Consider the following 21,305-nt stretch of genomic DNA (forward strand, 5'->3'; position numbering starts at 1 on the left):
ACGGTAGTGATGTTGGGGAGGAACCAATGAGTCCATTCTGCGGTTCCATTGGTTTGTTGCGTTACTTTAGCTGCAAGCTGAGCTCTGATTGGTTGTTTATCAGGTAAAAAAAACACATGCAAGAGATGCACGGTGACAGGTCTGCACGGGAGAAGACAGGTGAGAACTTCTATCTTTCACTTTTCTTTGCCTCATCATGTAATGTTATTCGTCAACTTCTCTCACAGATCATCATGGCTGACTGGAGCCCCTGTTTGACCTTTGGCCTTTCCGTGGCCAAACAGGCCAGTCAGGTACAACAACCTTTGAGATGCAAATCACTGTAATATCCTGCTGTCATGTTATGGTGATGTCAGATCATCTTGACTAATAATAATAATGAACCGGTCATCTTTGCTAATAATCATAATGGTGTGTTCCAATCAGCTCGTGTCGGCGGCGTTTGAGCAGCAAAAAGAGGTCAAGTGTAAAAGTTCTGCAGCTGATTTGGTGACACAGTGTGACATGAAGGTGGAGAACTTCCTCAAGTCAGCCATCGCTAACAAATATCCTAACCACAGGTTCTACTTAATTATTTTCTACTTAATTCTTCTAGTTTCATTATGGATACCACACAAATCTTAGTCTGCCTTCGACCCCAGGTTCATCGGGGAGGAGTCTGTGGGTACGGGGGAGGATGTGGAGCTGACGGACCATCCCACCTGGCTTATTGATCCCATTGATGGAACTGTCAATTTTGTCCACAGGTCAGAAGCTTTGCAACCTTACTGTAATGGACAGTCCATCTGGTGACTGCCGTGATGACACATGATGTCATCATTTGACCTCATAAAACCTTGGTGGATCTCACAGAACCTCAATTAGGATTGTTTCTTATTCTGATGTTTGTGCATCTCCTGTTAGGTTCCCGTTTGTGGCCGTCTCCATCGCCTTCTGTGTCAACAAGCAGGTACAGTCACGTGCCAGTGAAAGGTCAGAGGTCAGAAGCAGACTTGTGCGCCTGTGTTCAGACAGAGTTCGGTATCGTGTATAGCTGCGTGGACGACAAAGTGTATCACGCTCAGCGAGGAAGAGGAGCCTTTCTGAACGGGCAACAGCTGCACGTCTCTGGACAGCAAGGTACCTCAGGCATGACAACAGCACATACTGCATGCATCATAGCACATACTAATGTCATCCGACATACATGACATCTTAGCGTATACTTATGACAGAATAGCACATATACAGTGAAGAAAATAAATATTTGAACACCCTGCTATTTTGCTATTTCTCCCACTTAGAAATCATGGAGGGGTCTGAAATTTTCATCGTAGGTGCATGTCCACTGTGAGAGAGATAAACTAAAAAGAAAAATCCAGAAATCACAATGCATGATTTTTTAACAATTTATTTGTGTGATACAGCTGCAAATAATTATTTGAACACCTGAGAAAATGAATGTTAATATTTGGTACAGTAGCCTTTGTTTGCTATTACAGAGGTCAAACGTTTCCTGTAGTTTTTCACCAGGTTTGCACACACTGCAGGAGGGATCTTGGCCCACTCCTCCACACAGATCTTCTCTAGATCAGTCAGGTTTCTGGGCTGTCGCTGAGAAACACGGAGTTTGAGCTCCCTCCAAAGATTTTCGATTGGGTTCAGGTCTGGAGACTGGCTGGGCCATGCTAGAACCTTGATATGCTTCTTACGGAGCCACTCCTTGGTTTTCCTGGCTGTGTGCTTCGGGTCGTTGTCGTGTTGGAAGACCCAGCCACGACCCATCTTCAATGCTCTGACAGAGGGAAGGAGGTTGTTCCCCAAAATCTCACAATACACGGCCCCAGTCATCCTCTCTTTAATGCAGTGCACTCGTCCTGTCCCATGTGCAGAAAAACACCCCCAAAGCATGATGCTACCACCCCCATGCTTCACAGTAGGGATGGTGTTCTTCGGATTGTACTCTTCATTCTTCTTCCTCCAAACACGCTTATTGGAATTATGACCAAAAAGTTCTATTTTGGTCTCATCTGACCATAAAACTTTCTCCCATGACTCCTCTGTATCATCCAAATGGTCATATGCAAACTTAAGACGGGCCTTGACATGTGCTGGTTTAAGCAGGGGAACCTTTCGTGCCATGCATGATTTCACATCATGACGTCTTAGTGTATTACCTACAGTAACCTTGGAAACGGTGGTCCCAGCTCTTTTCAGGTCATTGACCAAGTCCTGTCGTGTAGTTCTGGGCTGATTCCTCACCTTTCTTAGAATCATTGAGACCCCACGAGGTGATATCTTGCATGGGGCTCCACTCCGATTGAGATTGACCGTCATGTTTAGCTTCTTCCATTTTCTAATGATAGCTCCAACAGTGGACCTTTTTTCACCAAGCTGCTTGGTAATTGCTCCGTAGCCCTTTCCAGCCTTGTGGAGGTGTACAATTTTGTCTCTGGTGTCTTTGGACAGCTCTTTGGTCTTCGCCATGTTACAAGTTAAAGTCTTACTGATTGTATGGGGTGGACAGGTGTCTTTATGCAGCTAACGACCTCAAACAGGTGCATCTGATTCAGGATGATACATGGAGTGCAGGTGGACTTCTAATGGGCAGACTAACAGGTCTTTCAGGGTCAGAATTCTAGATGATACACAGGTGTTCAAATACTTATTTGCAGCTGTATCACACAAATAAATTGTTAAAAAATCATGCATTGTGATTTCTGGATTTTTCTTTTTAGTTTATCTCTCTCACAGTGGACATGCACCTATGATGAAAATTTCAGACCCCTCCATGATTTCTAAGTGGGAGAAATAGCAAAATAGCAGGGTGTTCAAATACTTATTTTCTTCACTGTACATATGGCGTCTTAGCACATATGATGTACCTAAGATAATGGCTGTCTTCTGTCTTGTCCAATCAGATGTGACCAAATGTGTGGTGGTGACGGAGATTGGGGCAGAGCGTGACGACCTGGCTCTGTCCACGATGACCTCCAACATTTTCAGACTGCTAAAGCTCCCTGTGCATGGGTGAGAAGAGACAAAACACCCGGTGGATGTCGTTCTGATTGTGATCATGTTATGGTGTTGGCGTGTTGCAGATTGCGAGCGTTGGGCACGGCGGCAGTCGATATGTGTCAAGTGGCGACAGGTGGAGCTGACGTCTACTATCACATTGGGATGCACTGCTGGGATATTGCTGCCTCTGCCATCATTGTCCAGGAAGCTGGGGGTGTTGTCATGGATACCAATGGTCTGTGGGTGGCTTGTATGTCAGCTTCTTGAGTCTGTGTTTGCGTCCTTGACATGGTCATGTCTCCTCAGGTTCAGAGTTTGACATGATGTCAAGGCGAGTCATCGCAGCGAGCTCGTCTGCTGTGGCCAATCACGTTGCTCGGGTGATTCGTGTATTTCCCTGTCGCCGTGATGATGCCAAGTCAAATGAATGATGTCCGTTTCAGTGGCACTGATGCCTGGCTGTCAGTCATGTCTGTGGTGAACCACCAACCACAGCCGCTTGGAGGTGGAGCTTATCCAAATCGCCAATGTTTGGAATAACAGTGTTAAAAATAATGTGGAAACTAATTACATTTATAAAAGAGTAATAATGAAATTACTCTATGGGAAAATTACATTGCAACACTGCAAAACGCAACCTCAATTTGTTGTTACAATAAAAACTTTCCTCAATCATCAATGCCAAATCTATGTAAAAAAATAATCTTAAATAAGCTTGCTTGTGATCTTAACTTCATCACTTTGACATTTCATGACAACACTACTGGAACCAATGTTGTTGAATGAAGTTGTTATATAAATTCAATTATCATTGAAATGTTCAACCATAAAAGCAATCTGGTTCACAAAAAGCAATTTCATTGTACTTTATTGACCAACGAGAGAAATAATGCATTTTTTTATGTTATGTTTCTTATGATGAGACACGGTGAATGACCTGTGACGTCACCGGTGTTTGTTCGTCGAAAAGTCATAACATTTTAACGTTCCTGCTATGGTCAGATTGATTGACCAGTGTGTCAAGCTCACAGTGACCAGCAGGGGGAAGCAGCGCGCGCTGAGCGAAGATCAAAGAAGAAAAAAACCCGGAAGAGAGGAGAATTGGTGATCCCTAACACCAAGTAAGACAAATCCAGTCTTTACACCTTGACAGCAAGTGTCGGTGAGTTACGTTTAAGGTATGTTATACTTTTACATTGTTATGTCACACATTGTTTTTTATCCATTTTTACGTCACACCTTAGCCTTAAATTAGTAAGTGTACGGTTTTCGATGTACTCTGTTTCGACAAGTTATGTTAACTAACACCTCATTATCACTTTCGAGACGTTGGGATTTACAATGTTGTTGATGCAAAATAATATAATTATAAAAAAAACAAACAAACCACGTATGCCTCCCGGCGTTGATATGTAGTCACTGCAGCCAGGGGCGCTGCCAGAAGTTCTGTGCCCCTTAAAAAAAAATTCACGCCAGCCCCGGAATTGTACTAACTCCACCCCCTTGCTGTGTGTCCAGAAGTTGCCCATCCAGCATGGACGATGTTTGGCAGAACGCCATGGACCATGCCGTTGCTGTGGCGCGAAAAGCTGGTCAGGTGTGCCTCACGCTCTGCTTTGATTTGATTTGATAAAGACGTGTGAATGAATGTCATTGAAGAGTGATTGGATGTCATTGACATACCTGTCGACACGCCTATATTTTGCCCTTCTTTCGTATTTTTACTTTAAATTAAAAAAAAGTATTCAGGTACTGCAAATGACAGTCGAGCGCATAGGCAGTGGGCAGTTTTATTTTCCAATGCAAATGTTGACAGGTAAGGCCAGTGAGGCGTGAGTGAATTGATGAATGACTGAATGTCATTTATGAATGCTGATGAGTAAATAAATGTCATTAAAAAAAACAAACAAACTCTGAAGTATTGCGAGTTACCACATCTGGTAAAACTCAAATAATGTACAACAAATTAACAATAAAATAAAATAATGTAATTTATCAGATGGTGCGTGAAGCCCTGCACAGCACGCAAATGGACGCAGTGATGGTGAAAAGTTCGTCAGTTGATTTAGTGACACAGACTGACCAGAAGGTAGAAAAACTCATCATCCAATCAGTGAAGGAGAAATTCCCAACACACTGGTAGGAAGGTTAAACTGTAAAATCCATAATTGCTGTCATGTATTATGTTTAATGTCTATATTCTGTCAGCTTCATTGGGGAGGAGTCTGTTGCTGCTGGAGAAGCCTGCGTTCTGACTGACAATCCCACCTGGATCATTGACCCAATTGATGGAACCACCAACTTTGTTCACACGTGAACTAAAACTGTGCATCACAAGATGTTTCCACTCACAACTCTCACACATGAACTTCATGCTGTCTGTCATTTCCTCTGCAGCTATCCTTTTGTTGCTGTTGCCATCGGATTCTCCGTCAACAAACAGGTCTGTTTGATCGTAATTCACACTGTTGAAGTATGAGCAGGTGCCTTTAAGAAACATCTAGATCAGGCATGGCTGACCAAAGAACACTCAATCCTAGGGGCTTTACCGGTAGATGCCAAAAATATTAGGAAAAATAAATACTTTATCACATTAGTTAGGCCAGTAACCCATGTAACACAAGACATCCTAAACCCAGTCCCTGAAATCCATAGGTGCCAGTACAGGCCACACCAGCTTGCAACAAGCGTGATGCGTAACATGCATTAAAAAAAAAAAATTCTTCTAGCTGCAGCAACGTGGATTGTAAAGGCTGACTCTTGTAATTCATCTACCAGCTCCTGCCACCATCACTCGCAGGCACTTGAAGCCTTCAATCCAAGGGTATGCTGAACCCAGATGAAGAAAATCAGGGGTGTCCAAAGTGTGGCCCATTTGCCAGTAATAATAATGGATTTGATTTTACAGTGTTTTTCAATGTACCCAAAACACATCACAATGAAATGAACACATTGGTGGCTACTAGCTGTAGCTGCCCATGTTTCCACCACCAAGCATTTATTCGTTTTCATACATCGGTGTGGGCAGCACTGGAGTGTGTCTTGCCCAAGGACACAATGGCGGTGACTGAGTGGAGGGGTTGAGGATCAAACTGCCAACCTTCTGATTTCTGGATGATCTGCTCTACCTCCTGAGCTACTGGCACCTGACCTGTGGCACACTGCAGAAACAAAATTTTAACAAAAAAGCAAAAAAAAAAAGTAAAACCAGACTAAAAAGCACAATGACAAAATAATAATCAGAATAAGAAGAAAAATGTTTGTATGTGTGTATATAATATGACTGTGTCTGCGTCTTATAGATAGAGTTTGGTGTGGTGTACAGTTGTCTTCAAGATCAAATGTTCACTGCACGCCGAGGGAGGGGAGCCTTCTGTAACGGAGAACCTCTGCAAGTTTCTCCGCAGCGAGGTCTTCCACGCATCCATCTCTCTCGTTATTTAAAGAGTTGTGAGCGGGAAGACTCAGATATCATGTGGCTTCCCCTCAGACATCCACAAGGCCATCATTGCTGTAGAGTTTGGGTCCAACAGAGAAGCGCAAACAGTGGACAAGATCTTCTCCAGTCTTAAGAGAATTGTCAGCATCCCCGTCCATGGGTACTAGAACCACACCCATTGGCAAGTAGAACATCCTGTGGCCTGCTCGAGTCATCAAAACCATAAAAGTGTGCATGTTTGATTCCAGAGTGCGTGGTGCAGGAAGTGCAGCCATCAACATGTGCCTGGTGGCGTCTGGCTGCGTCGAGGCATACTATGAAATTGGCATTCATGTGTGGGACATGGCCGCAAGCTCGCTCATTGTCTCTGAAGCCGGCGGCGTCTTGATGGATGTGGAGGGTAGGAGGCTAGCCTACTGGTTCGCATTACACTTCTTTGTAGTGCATCATCCTGCTCACACATTTTTTTTTTAGGAGGCCCGTTGGATTTGATGTCCCGCCGAGTTTTGGCTGCCAACAATCAAAGCATCGCCGAGAGACTTGTCAAAGAAATCGATTCCTTCTCTCCACTCAGAGACGACGCGCCGCTTGCACAGTGAGATGCATTTGTCAGGACTTCAGCAAACCACAGAGAAGCGTCCTAAAATATTCACTAGGAGACTTTAAATGAACATCAAGGTAGACTTTGTTTCTTCACATGTAGTATGTGTACCTTTCAAATTAAAAGCTAGCTGGCATCAAGAGATAATGCGTTTAAAAAGTTGTCATGGAACTCATTCCTCATATTGTGGTTGAGCGCTTTTACTTACTGCAGATAGTATTAGTTGTGGAGTATTGTCTAGTAGCTTCTAAATTATGGGTGTGCATCGTAACCATGAAACAAATAATTGACTGCCATCGTGTGACATCACTTCCCAATGGCGCCTGGCAAAACCATTATATTATAGGAAAGTCACCTTTTCTTGGAATAATGAGAAAGCTCCAGTAAGGAAAGAGAGAGAGGTTAAGTTTCCAGATGCTTTATTCAACTCAGATACCCAATCTGTCAAACTTTGAACATAATGAACTTTGTTAACTCAAACTCCCATCAGCCCCCACGCTGACGGGTGTAGCCCTCCACTCCTTGCCCTCAGTCAGTGCCCGTGGTTGGTGGATGAACACACTGAATCGTACGCCCTGATTGGCCGCTGCCCTGACAAAGCGACTGTTTGCCGTCATGGTGACCGCTTGCAGTGAGTCACCAGTGCCAAAAATCAAGAGGGAGCGGCGGTTCACTTTGGCACTCGGCGTGAGGCCCAGAGCCCGCTCTGAAGGGCTGTCGTCCACCAAGTGGAGGCGGGAAAGCAGCTGACGAGCGCGCTCCTTCTCGCCGGGCCCGCCTAGTGTGTCCAGGATGAGCTGGAAGTCCTGAACAGCGGCGCGGCAAGCGTACAACTCCTTTCCTGCCATAAAGGCATCAAGGTGTGGTAAAACCTGCTGGCGGCGCTCCTGAGCCGCCTGCTCGGTCAAAACGTGCTCCCTGAAGGTAAAGTGACAGCGGCCATGACTCAGAGAAGAAACATAAGCGATGAGTGTGGTTATGTCCAGGTTGACGCGGGGACACTCCTCAATGTGGACCTGCGTAGGGAATGCCAGGCTGGCCACCACGGTGCCGCGGTCCACTCTGGTTAGCTCGGACTCATCCTCTTCCTCCTCACTGTGTTGCTCATTGTCCTCACCCCCACACTCGTCCTCGTCCTCTGTCGGGACTGTGTTTACGGCTACAATGTCCCCGCGGACAGACACGCCCATGTCCTTTAGGCGTTCGGCCATGGGGCTGGAGACACCATTGTAAAAGGCGAAGACGACATGAGGGTGGAGGTATTGGACAGGCTGTTGGTGGCTCGCCTCCACAAAGTCCTCCGCCTGCCGGATGATGCTCTTGATGCCATACTGGCCCCGTCCCTGCCAGATGTTGTGTAGGGCTTCGGCCTTTCTGCCCACCGCCTTGACCCAGGTGTGCCCACCATTGGCCACCACGTCCACCACCAGAGTCTGCTTGCGGCCAGCGGCGTCCTGGTAGGAGAAGACGTGCAACACAGCGACTACATCCTCGAGGCTCTCGGCAGACTCCACGATGGCGGTCAGGTGGGTCAGGTTGGTGCTGTGCAAGTGTGACTCTTTAACGAACAGCTCGCCGCTTTCCACTCGCCTCAGGAAACGCAGCTCAGCTCGCAGTTTGCTGCACAACTTGCCTCGACCTTCCACGGTAGGACTCAGCTGCTCCGCCCTTTGACACAAGGCTTTGGCCACGCCGATTCTCTCCTGCAGCATGTCCTTAAGCGACATGGTGGACGCATCCTACCTGAGAAGTACAGGAAGACCATATGGTGACATCAACCCTCTATATCTTCGAGTATAAGCACCAAACTGGCCTTATTCCATCACGTGTGCAAGTGACACAGCCGCCATTCAATCAATCGTCAATCAAGAAGGAATGACTTTGGTGAGTGTGTTGACGGTTTGCTTTCCGAGACAAAAACAGCATTATTAAAAAGGTATTTAAAATGGTTACTCTCAACCTAAATAAACGGGATTCAAGAATGAACGTCAGCAGCTAACATAATTTATCTATTTGATATTATTCGCGCGGACACCATTTTAATCCATAGCTGAATTACTTGCTTATTGTGTTCCTAGAGTTTAGCTGTTACTATTAAATCCCAAAAAACACGAAAAGGGTGAACGAATCAACATGACGCAGACTTACTGTATCAGTGACGTGTAAGGTTTGACTCGGCTAATGCTAACTGCTTCCTTTTTCCGCTTCCGACAGAATCGTCAACAAACACACTTCCGGTAGAGGCTACTAATATTACTTTTTTTAAAAACATTTTTCTGATTGACTGCTTTATTTGTTTTTATATCGTAAATAGTTGTGAAACCTGTAGCATGGCGTCTCTAGCAGTCCCGAAAATGCCGGTGTTGCATGTTCATTTCTAGCCGGGATATTAAGATGTGACACCCGAAGGAAGAATACTGTTATTCAATGGTTTTCACATTTCTCGAAGTATTTTGAAGCCGTCAATCAAACGTGTCATGACGTATCAGTGACATTTTAAGCTGAAGATGTCAGTCATGTGGTACACGCTTCCAAAAGAGTGCAATAACATCCAATGATTTGAGAATAAATATCTTTTATTAGTTGAAATGATGATACTGACATGCTGAAAAGATAAGGCACATAAAGCAATGAGGTCAGAGTCATGTGACAAGCAACAACACAATCTTCCAAACTGGAGCCACTTGATGAAAGGTAGTCACACGTCACAGTGGGGGCGGAGTTTGGCTTCATCAACTCTGAGCTTGTTTCCTTTTCTGGACAAGTTCTGCCAACATCTTGTAACGAACAATGCAGTCCTCCTAAATGTGACACAGAAGGTCATCACGTCAAACATTGCTTTTATCTGTCTACGACTGGTTAGATATGTCACACCTGTAGATATGTCAAACCTGTAGCTCACCTTGCTTTTCCCTGGGACCACTTTGGCGATCCGGTCCCAGCGCTCAGCAGTTCCTCTGGGGAACTGTTGCAGGGCGAGTTCCAGAAGCTTCTGCTGGTTCTGAGTCCACACCATCATGTCCGCTTTGTTCTCCTGGGTCTCTGCCTTCTCCTCTTCCACCTCATCAGGGTGGAAGTCTTTCTGTCGCCGAGCCCTGATCCGGACCTCCCCTCCATCTGCTGCTACCAAGGTTTTCCTGTTTCTTTTTTTGGCTGCCAGAACTGATTCCTCCTGATGCTCCTCACTGGCCCCACCCACATTTTGTGTCATTACACTGTCAGAAACAGGAAGTGACCTTATCGGAAGAGTGGTCCCCTTCAACTCGGACAGCTTCACAAGACCTGCACCACCAGAGAGAGACAATAGCTGAGAGCAACGCTTCAAGACGGCAGAAAGGATTGAGGTGTGTTTACCTGTGCTGACGTTGTCTTTGACCTGTTTGACTTTGGTGGTCACCTGGTAAAGGAAACAAGTTGAATTCAATTGTTCACCAGGTTTCTTGTACTCGTGGTTCTACAATTTTTTCATCCAGAAATAAGGCTGACAAAGTTAAAATATGAAAATGATAATGCTGTAAATAGCATTGGCAGAACTAGCATTAACAGTGCACGAGAAAGTGATCTAATTTATCGTATTTATTATTATCATTATGGAAAACCATGACAGCATCCACTAAATGAACACAGACCCACCATCCACCAGTACAAGCCTGGAGTTTGTTTTTCAAATATGCTATAGGCTTTCCAATATAGTTTTAGCATTTAGGACCAAATATGAGGTGAAAGAAAAAGGGAAAAAATACAGTAGTTTTATATCAGTGCAGTGTGGGAGAAAGTTAGAAGGTGCGTTCAAGGACTGTCGAACAAAGTGGGACAAGTAGCCGCTCATATTAAACGTGAAAAAAATGGGGGGGTTTCTAACTGTATATTATTTTATTAATGCCATATTCCCAAAATTGATATCCCTTTACTTAAAATTTGATGTAGTAATTTATGAATTATTGTTTTTTTAAGTGTTTTAAATCATTGCACCTGAATGTTTCCCGTAACATGGTGGTTATAATGTGTTCTTTTGAATGTGCTGTAAGGATGCCACTTTTATAGAAATGACTTTTATAATGTAAGATTAATGTCTACATCAACAAATGTAACCATTGAATCATATCGTTTCTACATTGTATCGAATCATATCAAATAGTTCCGTTTTTTAATTGTATCTCAACCCACATATTGAATCGTTTACCACAAAGATTGACATTCCTACTTATTAAACATTAAAAACTTGTGATTAATTTTGAGTTAACTATGGACAAAATGTGATTAATTGCAATTAAATGTTAATTGATTGACAGCCCTGTTAAGAACACAAGCAAGTAATGTTGCCTTGATGTAGCTTTAAAACTGCTTACATCAGATACAGATCTTCCCATCTCATGCGCAATTTTCTCCCAGCGACCCGGTGTTCCTCCTGGAAATTTGCCCATCAATCTGCTGAGGAGGCTGACGTCTTCCTCGGTCCACTCTGAAGCCTAACAACAACAACGTATGACGCCTTATTTTCGCCATCGGTTTGTGTGTGCATAAAGAAAATTGGTTAATGACCAAATATGACCTTCTTCCTGGCAGGCCTCTGATCCTGCAACCACTCATCCATCTGGTCTTCTACTTCCTCAATGGATCCCGTCTGCTGATAACTTTGGGAGTTCAGCTCATCCGCTGATGGGACATAAACAGGAAAGTCCATCTTTGGTTTCTTCCACTTCGGCTTCTTCTCTCCTGGAAGGATAAACACGTGGTGAAAGGTCATGTGAGTTTAAACATGGAAGGAATCATAAAAAAACATTTACTTGTCATGACTTCCAGTTGAGCTTCTTCCTCTTCTTCTTCTTCCCTCTGCTGCTGCTTCATCTGCTGGTAGTCTTTGTAGTATTGTTGGACCTCCTGAACATACAAACCAAAACCTTTAAAAAAAATAAGTCACCTCAACGCCATGAATAGGTCCACATAGATCGGAAGTGTACCTGCAGGGTTTGTGGTGCGTGTTTGATTGACAGGTAAATCCACATGCTGACTTTCAGAGGAAGAATATCCTGCCAGTGGGGACGTTCCTGAGCCCTGCAAAGACCAAGTTCAATAAGATAAGAGGTCTATAAACTGTAGGAGTGATGTCATACGAATAATACCTGTCGGGGCGGTCCGGTGTGGTCCACTTCAGTTCCTCTGCTGGTTTGGAGTTGATCTTCTTTTTCTTTTCCTTCTTCTTTTTACTCAACAGTTCATCCTGCAAACATGAGGTCACATAACTAAACTTCTTGATTGTGCACTTGGTTCTGACTGGCCAACTTACCAGCTGCTTTTCCAGGTAAATTGACCAAATGACGGCATAATGTCCCACAGTGAGGATGAGGAACAGGAGAAAGGCCAACTCGCTGTTACCCATCTTCCTCACACGTCTGTAGTAGAAGACGGGCTGCCGCCAATCGGGAAGTCCATTCAAAAGGATGTCATCATACCTGTACAGTAACAGGAGAGGTGAGTCTTCACAGCGATATATGTGTGCAAATGCAATGTGATTGGCCTACAGCTCACCTGCGCCGACGCTCTTCGTCTTTCAAGACTTCATAAATGGCCACCAGCTTCAAAGTGAACACAAGTGTCATTTTCATATGGTTTCGGATTGTGTGATGTCATATCTTCACCTGACGAAACTGGCTTTCTGCATTTGGATCTTTGTTCTTGTCAGGATGCAAAATGAGACTCAAGCGACGATACGCTTTCTTGATTTCTGCTGCTGACGCGTCCTAAACACACAGTGTGTACATACATTATGTCCATAGTCTATACAGTATGATTACTGGGTGTGTTTTAATAATGGTAAATTGAAATAACTGTGAAAAAGGACCGCAAATGCGTGATCTAGCTGTTAATTTTCCATCAGAACTAGGCACCACTGATTTGTTACCATGGAGACTAGTAGTACGAACCTGCTCCACCATCAGAAAGTGATAGAAGGTCTGCGGGATCTCCTCTACTAGGTCGAGAAGCTCCAAATCTGTGTCCCAAGCGACCAAGGGAGGACACGCTGATAGTAGCAGCAGCAAAGAGACCAACTCAAAGCCACCCGAGCACACCCAGGCCGTCATCGTGTGTAGAAGACACGGTGCGGAACAGCCACCTCAACGGGCCACAGCACGGATATTCTCCACCGGTCACATCCGGGTCAAAGGCACTATCACAATAAAAGATTTTGTTATACTTTTTAAAGATTGGACCAAAGGATAATGATAGCTGTGATTTGGGTTACACTTTACATTAAGTTACACAAAATTACCTTCGTTAATGGGGAACGAAAATACCGAACACTAACCACTACTCATTAGTTATTCGCTAATTCAGTCACTAAATTTATGTGCCTTGGTTCCCCAGTGACTTCTCTACTCATTAGTTTCTCATTAACTACTATAAATATATTTGCCTTAGTCGTTAGATGCTCAGTAACTGCTGTATTTTGTTTACCTTATTGTAAAGTGAGACCGTGTTTCGAAACGCAAGAGGAGTCGAATCAACTATTTACGCTCCACTTCAGGCAACTGAGTTTAATGGCAACACCAAATTCGCTACAACTACCGTACACACGTAACCCCGGAACCGGAAGTGACGTCACCAAGGTACAAGTCTTGAATGTCTAAAATTTGGTTCACCACAACGTCGTAAATAAAACATTCAACTCTGTCATATACAAAAGTCAATGTTTATTTTCACACAAACATTTTACAAAATATACAACGCATTTTTTATTGTAAGTGTCAAGTAAGTTGTTTACAAACTCTTCTTTGATTTAGCATCATGTTGGTTGTGGTGAAATTTGGCTAGAGGTGAGTTGCAGGAATATAATTCATGAATTATTTTAATGTGTATATGTTTTAACTTTATCTGAAATGAACAATCTATATTGCTGGTTCCAAATCTTCAAAGAGTCTATTAGGGAAACCGGGAAGGAGTAAACGTACACACACGAGCTTTTTCCGGTTGTGTCACGTGTTATGTTGCGTTGTAGTGAGTTGTGCCTGCAGCGCCTCCCAGGGGTCATCCAGCATTGATGCACTAAAATATTTCTCCACAGCGTCGTTTGACTGAAAACAACAAACAACTGTATCACACAATGTATTTTTTAGGATAATTTGTGTCAAAGTAAGACTGTGGTTCAGGGAGAAATACAAAGAGATGGACAACATTGAATGAAAGGGATGAAACAAGACAGCATGAATAAGAACCCCAGACTACTTTGAGAGCAGAAGATACTTTTTCACTTTCGATGTATCCTAACAACCACGTGGCTTATTTAGAGAAAAACACGGGAACTTTTAACGTTTTTAAACCAAATACAACTGTATAATACAATACATACAAACAAACAAGGCGATGTTTACCTGCATTGTGGGGCTGAAGCCCCGAGGTCGCCTGAAAGTGTCCCCCCAGCGTCGCTGCTCCCCGACCGGAGAAACTGCGAAGAATCTTCCTCTGCCAATGGTCCCCATTGGGGAAGAGCACCGATGTCCTAGATTCGAACCGGGGGAATAAGCCGGAGAACACGGTGAGAACCTCCGGGGAAGTACGGAACCTCCGTAGTGCACTCGAGGCCAGTCGGAGGACGGTGAGTGGAACCCCTTGTTCCGGTTAATTCTGGTTGGTGTTCGATCCATGTGGGAAGTCCGTATGCACACGAGACACGTATCTCACGACAGTCTCTTTGTTTTTGTATGAAATTCAACAAGCGGAGGGCGACCAGCTAAAAAAAAATAAAAACGAGAAGCAACCAGAATTGAAAGTGAAATCTCGGTGGAAAGAGTTATGTTCTATAACTCGCAGCGCCGCCCAGCGGCACTCATTTACATTTGCCCCGCCCTCTTCTTGTATCGGTTAGCATAGATCAGAGGTATGGCGTAACTCAGGGATTTTCAACCACTGTACCGCGATACACTTGTGTACCGTGAGGAATTATCCAATATTACTTAAAAAATATGTAACCTCAGATAGACTAGTGATGCACATTAGAGGTCGCGATGACATTTTGTAACATTTTTGGTTAGTTGTGTGCCGGAAGATTTTTCCGATGTAAAAATAAATAAATAAATAGACCATAGACCACCTTTTGATCACTCTCTCAATGTTGGGGCAAAAGCTACAGTATTTTATATCAACGGGCCGCACTGTGAGATCGGGGAGACCTGGGTTCAATTTTCCGCTTGGGCATCTTTGTGTGGAGTTTGCATGTTCTCCCCGTGTGTGGGTTTTCTCTGGTTACTCTGGTTTTCCTCCTACATTCCAAAAACATGCATGTTAGGTTCATTGGCGATTTTAAATTGTCCATGTGAATGATTGTTTGTCTATATGTGCCCTGCGATTGGCTGGTGACAAGTCCATGGTGTACCCCACCTGGCATAGAAAATGGATGGATGGACAAAAACATCACAGTCCGTGATACGTATAACCTGGAAGTGTTTGTATCTGTGGAATGGGCAGCATGTTTTTAATGAGTCTTTGTTTTTATTAATGCAGCGATTTTACTCTTATTTTCTGTAAAGCACAACAAATTGCCTTCTATATGGATGGTGCTCTATAAATAAAGCTGTCTTGCCATTTCACTGCATGTAGTTAAAGCGATCGCTTTCTGGGTGTGATAGATAATGTGTTGCTTTGTTGTACGTTGATAAGGTGTGAGAGGTGGGCCAACAACAACCCTGTTAAATGTAAACATGGTACTTTAGCACATATTTACATAACAAGTGCCGGAAGCACCCACTATTATCAATGGTAGTGATACCATCTCCCACCTTATTGTAATTAGTTGCTCAAAGTACATATTTAGTGTTAATAAATGTGTTCATATAGGGAAAGATCTAATTAGTTAGATTTACCTGGTATAATACTAAAAAGGTTAAGGTTGTACTTTACTTAGATACACTTTTTGTAATCATAAAAAGGTGAAGAATCTCCTTAACTCATTTCTGCACTTATACTGTAATAAGTGAAGGGTCTGTTTTAGTTAGATCTACAAGTAATAGTGCAGAGCCGGAGGGATATGTCAGGTTTGGCCTGATTGCATCAACACCACCGCCTCCAGCAGATGAGAGCAGCTAATTGAAGAGTGTTTGACAAGAACATGGATCTCAGTGATGAGTGTGAAGCAGCTAATAAAGACATCTTGGCTTCATTTGCACATGAACACACCATCACACAAGCTGTGTGTTTGTTTGTTGTGCAATTAAGGAGATGCTCGTCAGCATCCTGTGTGATGGAGTTTGTATTTCTACCGAAGCATACATTGTGTACAAACTGCAAGCAGAAGAAGTAGGTGTGATTGGGGAACTGCTGGTCCAACACTGTGACCACCAGGGGAGCTCCACTGTACACAGGTTCACAGACTACACAGCCATCGTGGGATGTATCAGAAGGCGACAGAAGGATGAGTACAGAAAACTGATCCAGGACGACAAAAAAGTAGTTTCAGTGGCAGATTACTATCACTGTCCTGCTCCCCTGAAAGGCTGAACAGGCGCCATGAGGCTTTGCAACACAACAGAGGGGGCTTCAACACAAGAATTGACTTATTTTTATCTTTTAGCATGTATTATTGCACTACGAATTTCAGGTGATCTGTTGATTCCCATCCATCCATTTTCTATACCGCTTATCCGTACTAGGGTCGCGGGTGTATGAATGGAGTCCTGCTGACTTCAGGTAGGACTGGCCGCCAGCCAATCAGAGGGCACATATAGACAATCAACCATTCACACTCACATTCATACCGATGGACAATTTGGAGTCGCCAATTAACCGAGCATGTTTTTGGAATGTGCGAGGTAACCAGAATCCCCGGATAAAACCCAGGAGTGCATGGGGAGAACTCCACACAGAGATGCCCAATGTGATCATTCAAACCCATGTCTTCCCGATCTCCTGACTCTGTGGCCTACATGTTAACCACTCGCTCACCGTGCGACCCTATAGTGGGTATGTGAGTTGATATAGATGAATTAATTTTTTGGAGCTCAAATTGAAGTGTTAAGAAGCTACTGGCAGCTCATGATTTACCGGCTGCAGACCCCTCACTTACCGTGTATGAACTCAACGTAGCAGAGCTGGTGCGGTGGAACTCAAGTTCAAGAGAAGCTGGACGTGTGGCAACCTCGCCTGCCTGAGGGATAGCGCTCATTGTCGGACACACTTTGTCAGGAGCGCTGTTGGTGCAGTGGAGCTCAAAAGCTGGACGTGATTACGCCGCGTGGACGCACAGCATGTCTAAAATTAACGCACCTTTCCCGCCGAGAGCAGGCAGCTTCTGGCTCCAGCAACAATTTGGCACATATTTCACGTTCATGTTCACAAAAACAGTCCCATGTGAAATGGCGTTGACAGATGAAAATATTTTTCTGTTGCTGGGAATCACCAAATACAATAACTTCTGCCTGAGCATGTTTTGTAAACAGAGAAGCAGCGCTTGGGGGAGGGCAGAGAGCTTATCTGGCTTACAGCCACGCCCATATAAAGAAGTCTGCCCACTGTGACCTCACAAAAGGGGCAGTTTAACACGCCTTCTGAAACCGAGCATTCAGAACCATCCCAAACTTTTTTCAGGGCTCACTTTAAAATGCACAAACCTCATTATCTGAAATGTTGGCATGGTTTAACATGAGAATACAACATTCTAACTACATTTATAGGTCAGAAAAGTGGAACGAGCATACTAGGCCCAGTCCCCTTTAAGTTTATTATGCCATTTTTGCAGAGTGGCTGGAAATGTGAATTTCTCTTAGAAATGAATAAAGTATCTATACGTTTTGCGCAAATGAACATGCCAGGCACGTATACATGTTCGCAAACAAAATCTTTGAGAAGGAAAGAATTCAAATATGGATGCTATGGTGGCTGCTACAGTATAGTCCTGTTGAACTGGTGAGTGTACTCATGTGCTTTTCCAAACACTGCATTTGGAACATAATGTTCTCCTTTTGTTGTGTGCGTGTGGGCCGTGTGAGAAGTAGCTTACATGGTCAGACTAGGAAGAGGGTGGGATGCTTGCAGCTTGAACGTGAATGCCCTCTCAACAGCTGCATACAGTAGATGTAAAAAATATATAATTTGGGTTGCAAAATCATAATTTAATAAACTTTTGTTTGTATTTGTTTTATTGTGTAATATTTCTAATTAATTTTCAGCAGACACGTTAGTCAAGACATTTTTTGTCCAAAACATTTTTCTCTTGTAGACTCTTTGGAGCGACATGCTCCAGTACCCACAATGCATTGTTGCCATCTTTGTGTTTCTTAAATCAACACGTCGACTCATCCATGAGTTTGTAGGTCAGTGAACAAACACATTGTTGCCATGGTAACCAATTTGGGGTGGCCACCTTCTTCTCAGCCTGCAAAAGCTTTAACTGACCAACGCATCACAAGGCACGCATGAATAAAGAAATCATCTTTAATTATTTACAATTACCATTGAAACCTCTTCAAAGTCCCTCACCAACTGTTAGCTTCTTCTGAACTGCAGCATCACAGTCAAGTTTCAGGCTCAATATAGTCGATCATCATGTGTCCACTGACCATCTGACAAAGACACTTTGACACAAAGTAGAAATAAAATGCCATAATGTCATCATTACCATCAGGCATCACTCTCCTACTTTGATTCCGTGCTTCTTATTTCTTTCCAATGTGGAAAAGAGTCAAATTAAAGACTTTTGTCCAGCCAACATAAATATTTGATCAAATTGTACATTTGACCTGCCTAGTGCTGACGAAGCATCTTTTCATGAGCATCCACATTGCTCTACGATCATATTGTGTACGTCTTTTTTGACGATCTTCTGCTCGGCGTCGTAATACAGCATCGACATCGCCCGCAGTTGCGTGGGCACGCAGCATGACTTGATGTTCTGGAGTGGGCCATAGCCCCTCATGCGGTACTGGTTGATGATGGTGGAGTGGAAGGAGCCGCCAATGCTTGCCATGTGGTTCGGACAGTCTCCCTCACAGTAGTTGGCATGGTAACCAGATGGCGCGATAATCCAGTCGCTCCAACCGATGTCTTTAAAACTTACATAAAACTGTTGTTTGCAGCACATTCCAATTTTGTCATCACACTCCAAACTTCGAGTGCTGCGGCGCCGAGCGACTTCCTCTCTGGCTCGTAGCGCTACCATGAGGAAGGGCCGGTGAGATTGTTCTTTGGCTTGCTCGCTGGCAGGAGAGAGCAGAACAGGTGTGGCGCCAACCTCGGCGCACAGAGGACAGGACAATCGAAGACGAAGTCCACTGTCACCTCGATCCAATGTGGACTGAACTGAACGCGGAATGGCAAGCGTGTGCCAGCCACTGCGACGCGTGTCCACCATTTTCTCTGAAATGCACACATCTCCGTCCGCATGATGAAGCTGCAGCTTCACTTTGCCTTTGGCCCGATTTCCCTTGGACAACTTCAGGAAGATCCAAACGTTCGCTTGCTCCACCACCGCCTCTCTGCTTCCTTCCTTGGAAAGGTCAAAGTTTAAGGTGTCCAATGAGTCTCCTGGTGCAAAAAACACAGTGAAAAGCAGCATGTTAGCATCATTTACTGTAAATAATGCAGGGACACAAACAATACAAACACAGAGATGCTAAGTCTGAATGAGATAATGCTTCACGGCCTGAGACCACTTGGTATGATCTCCACTCTTTTCATAGAGAGCATTATTAGCATGTTCTATACCACACTACTGCACAAGAAAGCAATATTAAAGTGGTCTGTATCACAGTATCTGTCAGTTGTGCGAACACTGTACTAGTAAAGGTGGAATCATGACACAGTCTGCTGGTAGAATTGTGTAAGAACACAAATTGTCATGAACACTTCGGATAATTATAATAGGATTGTCAGTGGGAATCGCCCTTCAGTTCTTCAGTCCAATCAAAACCTTTACACTAGTGTAACAGTTTGAACACAATGCTGTCATCAAAGGCATTATGAATATTGTCATGAAGTTCGCTTTTTACATATACCCCTGACTCGTACCAGGTACACATTTTGCCAGTTTCAGTTTTGTGTACAGGTAGTCAAACCTGGATCACGTGTCTGTGTTAAAACGCCACTGCACTGGAGCTCTCCCTACAAACCCTAAGAACATTATTTCTCTTGTGCACACGACCAGTTCAAGGGCGTAGTACAGCTCAATTTTGTACTTTCTGACTCTTATTTGATCTTTCTGTTTCATATCATATACACTTACGATACATACAATCGTATACACTTACCCGGTTCTGCGAAGGTGATGACCTCGGCTGGCACTGAGGCCTCGGGATCCCTACCCTCGCCTTGGATGTCCACGCTGCCGTCGCTGGCCACACGGCCAACATGTAGCTTCTTGATGGCATTGAGAAGAGCGGCCCGAGGAACAGGCTGGGTCAGGTTGGGTCGTGCGCTAAGGTGCAGCATGTTGAGAATGTGACGTTTCACCGCGTCCACCATGTCGCTTGACTCGCCAAATGATGACGAGTTCTTTCTCACTTGGGCTAGGGTGCAAGACGGACAGTCAGAGGACATCGCCCCCCGATGGAGGCCGTGAGGTACTTCTGACTGTGGGACCAGTGATCCGGCTGGAGAAGACTCCACCATGACGGTCAGGGTGAAAAGCGCAGTGAGAAGAGAAGCTGGAGACATGATGATCTGCTACAGTCCAACAGGTCCTCCGAAATAGTCCTTTCTATGTAAGTCTACGGTCTTGAGGTGTTTGATTAACTGCTCCCATCCAGGTCACGTCCGTCTGTGTGGGGATGCTCCGGCTCTGAGCCTCAAGCTGTGGTTTTATGTCAATCCTGGTTCTTGTCTCCTCTTAGGGTCTTGTGTGCTTCTCCACTCAGATACGCTAATTATACTCGTGTGTCCGTTTGATCCCGCCCTCCATCCGCTGAGGAATTTCCCTGTGAGTCAGTGACATCACACACACTTTCTCTTCAATGAATGTCACGACAGAGGAGGAGGACCACGATGTGTCCCTGATTCATTCATGCCACTCACTCAAAACACACACACATACACACGCATACACACATGAATACACGAACACAGTCATGAGTCAGAGCATCATCATCAACACCTCACGTGGAGGAGATACTCCGTTGGTGTGAAATGAATTTTTAGAAAGAAAAGTTGTAGCAGATGGATCACACAAACACACACAAGTACACACACAAGTACACACACACACACACCCTCTACTGGTGGGATTCAAGTGTTACATCACAGCACTTCACCTCATCTTCATGTGTGACTCAAGAGTTGGACTAA

The 21,305-nt window shown here is 44.2% G+C and overlaps 5 protein-coding genes and 1 long non-coding RNA gene across 9 annotated transcripts; 2 read left to right on the plus strand and 4 right to left on the minus strand.

Moving 5' to 3' along the window:
• Window positions 1-14: 14 nt before the first annotated feature.
• Window positions 15-3,816, plus strand: LOC131125381 (inositol monophosphatase 1-like). Its single transcript, XM_058066877.2, has 8 exons — window positions 15-293; window positions 427-560; window positions 642-746; window positions 904-949; window positions 1,011-1,119; window positions 2,901-3,009; window positions 3,081-3,232; window positions 3,304-3,816. Exons 1-8 carry the CDS (start codon window positions 117-119, stop codon window positions 3,426-3,428), a joined length of 957 nt encoding a protein of 318 aa, XP_057922860.2. The 5' UTR covers window positions 15-116; the 3' UTR covers window positions 3,429-3,816.
• A 232-nt stretch (window positions 3,817-4,048) lies between these two features.
• On the plus strand, window positions 4,049-7,203 carry LOC131125380 (inositol monophosphatase 1-like). Of its 4 annotated transcripts, none has more exons than XM_058066874.2 (9): window positions 4,049-4,175; window positions 4,519-4,594; window positions 4,997-5,136; window positions 5,206-5,310; window positions 5,395-5,440; window positions 6,300-6,408; window positions 6,488-6,596; window positions 6,685-6,836; window positions 6,911-7,203. In XM_058066874.2, exons 2-9 carry the CDS (start codon window positions 4,532-4,534, stop codon window positions 7,033-7,035), a joined length of 849 nt encoding a protein of 282 aa, XP_057922857.2. In that variant the 5' UTR covers window positions 4,049-4,175; window positions 4,519-4,531; the 3' UTR covers window positions 7,036-7,203. The 4 variants fall into 4 exon arrangements, with proteins under 4 accessions (XP_057922857.2, XP_078647113.1, XP_057922858.2 ...); XM_078790987.1 differs by having other exon boundaries at window positions 4,051-4,175; window positions 4,516-4,594; XM_058066875.2 differs by having other exon boundaries at window positions 4,062-4,159.
• Window positions 7,204-7,439: 236 nt separating this feature from the next.
• lg6h7orf25 (linkage group 6 C7orf25 homolog) lies at window positions 7,440-9,292 on the minus strand. The gene is made up of 2 exons (XM_058068655.2): window positions 9,186-9,292; window positions 7,440-8,780 (listed from the first exon to the last, which is right to left on the minus strand). The coding sequence occupies exon 2, from the start codon at window positions 8,762-8,764 to the stop codon at window positions 7,508-7,510; it is 1,257 nt and encodes a 418-aa protein (XP_057924638.2). The 5' UTR covers window positions 8,765-8,780; window positions 9,186-9,292; the 3' UTR covers window positions 7,440-7,507.
• A 303-nt stretch (window positions 9,293-9,595) lies between these two features.
• dnajc1 (DnaJ (Hsp40) homolog, subfamily C, member 1) lies at window positions 9,596-13,196 on the minus strand. Its single transcript, XM_058068654.2, has 12 exons — window positions 12,962-13,196; window positions 12,677-12,778; window positions 12,567-12,613; window positions 12,325-12,490; window positions 12,161-12,258; window positions 11,999-12,092; window positions 11,825-11,918; window positions 11,590-11,753; window positions 11,387-11,506; window positions 10,392-10,434; window positions 9,940-10,319; window positions 9,596-9,838 (listed from the first exon to the last, which is right to left on the minus strand). Exons 1-12 carry the CDS (start codon window positions 13,118-13,120, stop codon window positions 9,770-9,772), a joined length of 1,536 nt encoding a protein of 511 aa, XP_057924637.2. The 5' UTR covers window positions 13,121-13,196; the 3' UTR covers window positions 9,596-9,769.
• Window positions 13,197-13,709: 513 nt separating this feature from the next.
• Window positions 13,710-14,955, minus strand: LOC131126291 (uncharacterized). Its single transcript, XR_009129132.2, has 2 exons — window positions 14,408-14,955; window positions 13,710-14,110 (listed from the first exon to the last, which is right to left on the minus strand). It is a non-coding gene; the product is annotated as an uncharacterized LOC131126291 (long non-coding RNA).
• Window positions 14,956-18,178: 3,223 nt separating this feature from the next.
• Window positions 18,179-20,929, minus strand: inhbab (inhibin subunit beta Ab). Its single transcript, XM_058066053.2, has 2 exons — window positions 20,273-20,929; window positions 18,179-19,550 (listed from the first exon to the last, which is right to left on the minus strand). The coding sequence occupies exons 1-2, from the start codon at window positions 20,676-20,678 to the stop codon at window positions 18,793-18,795; spliced, it is 1,164 nt and encodes a 387-aa protein (XP_057922036.2). The 5' UTR covers window positions 20,679-20,929; the 3' UTR covers window positions 18,179-18,792.
• Between the last annotated feature and the right edge of the window lie 376 nt (window positions 20,930-21,305).

The sequence above is a fragment of the Doryrhamphus excisus genome, linkage group LG6, assembly GCF_037039965.1.
Source record: "Doryrhamphus excisus strain RoL-2023G ecotype Guam linkage group LG6, RoL_Dexc_Guam_v1.1, whole genome shotgun sequence".
Lineage (NCBI taxonomy): Eukaryota > Metazoa > Chordata > Actinopteri > Syngnathiformes > Syngnathidae > Doryrhamphus > Doryrhamphus excisus.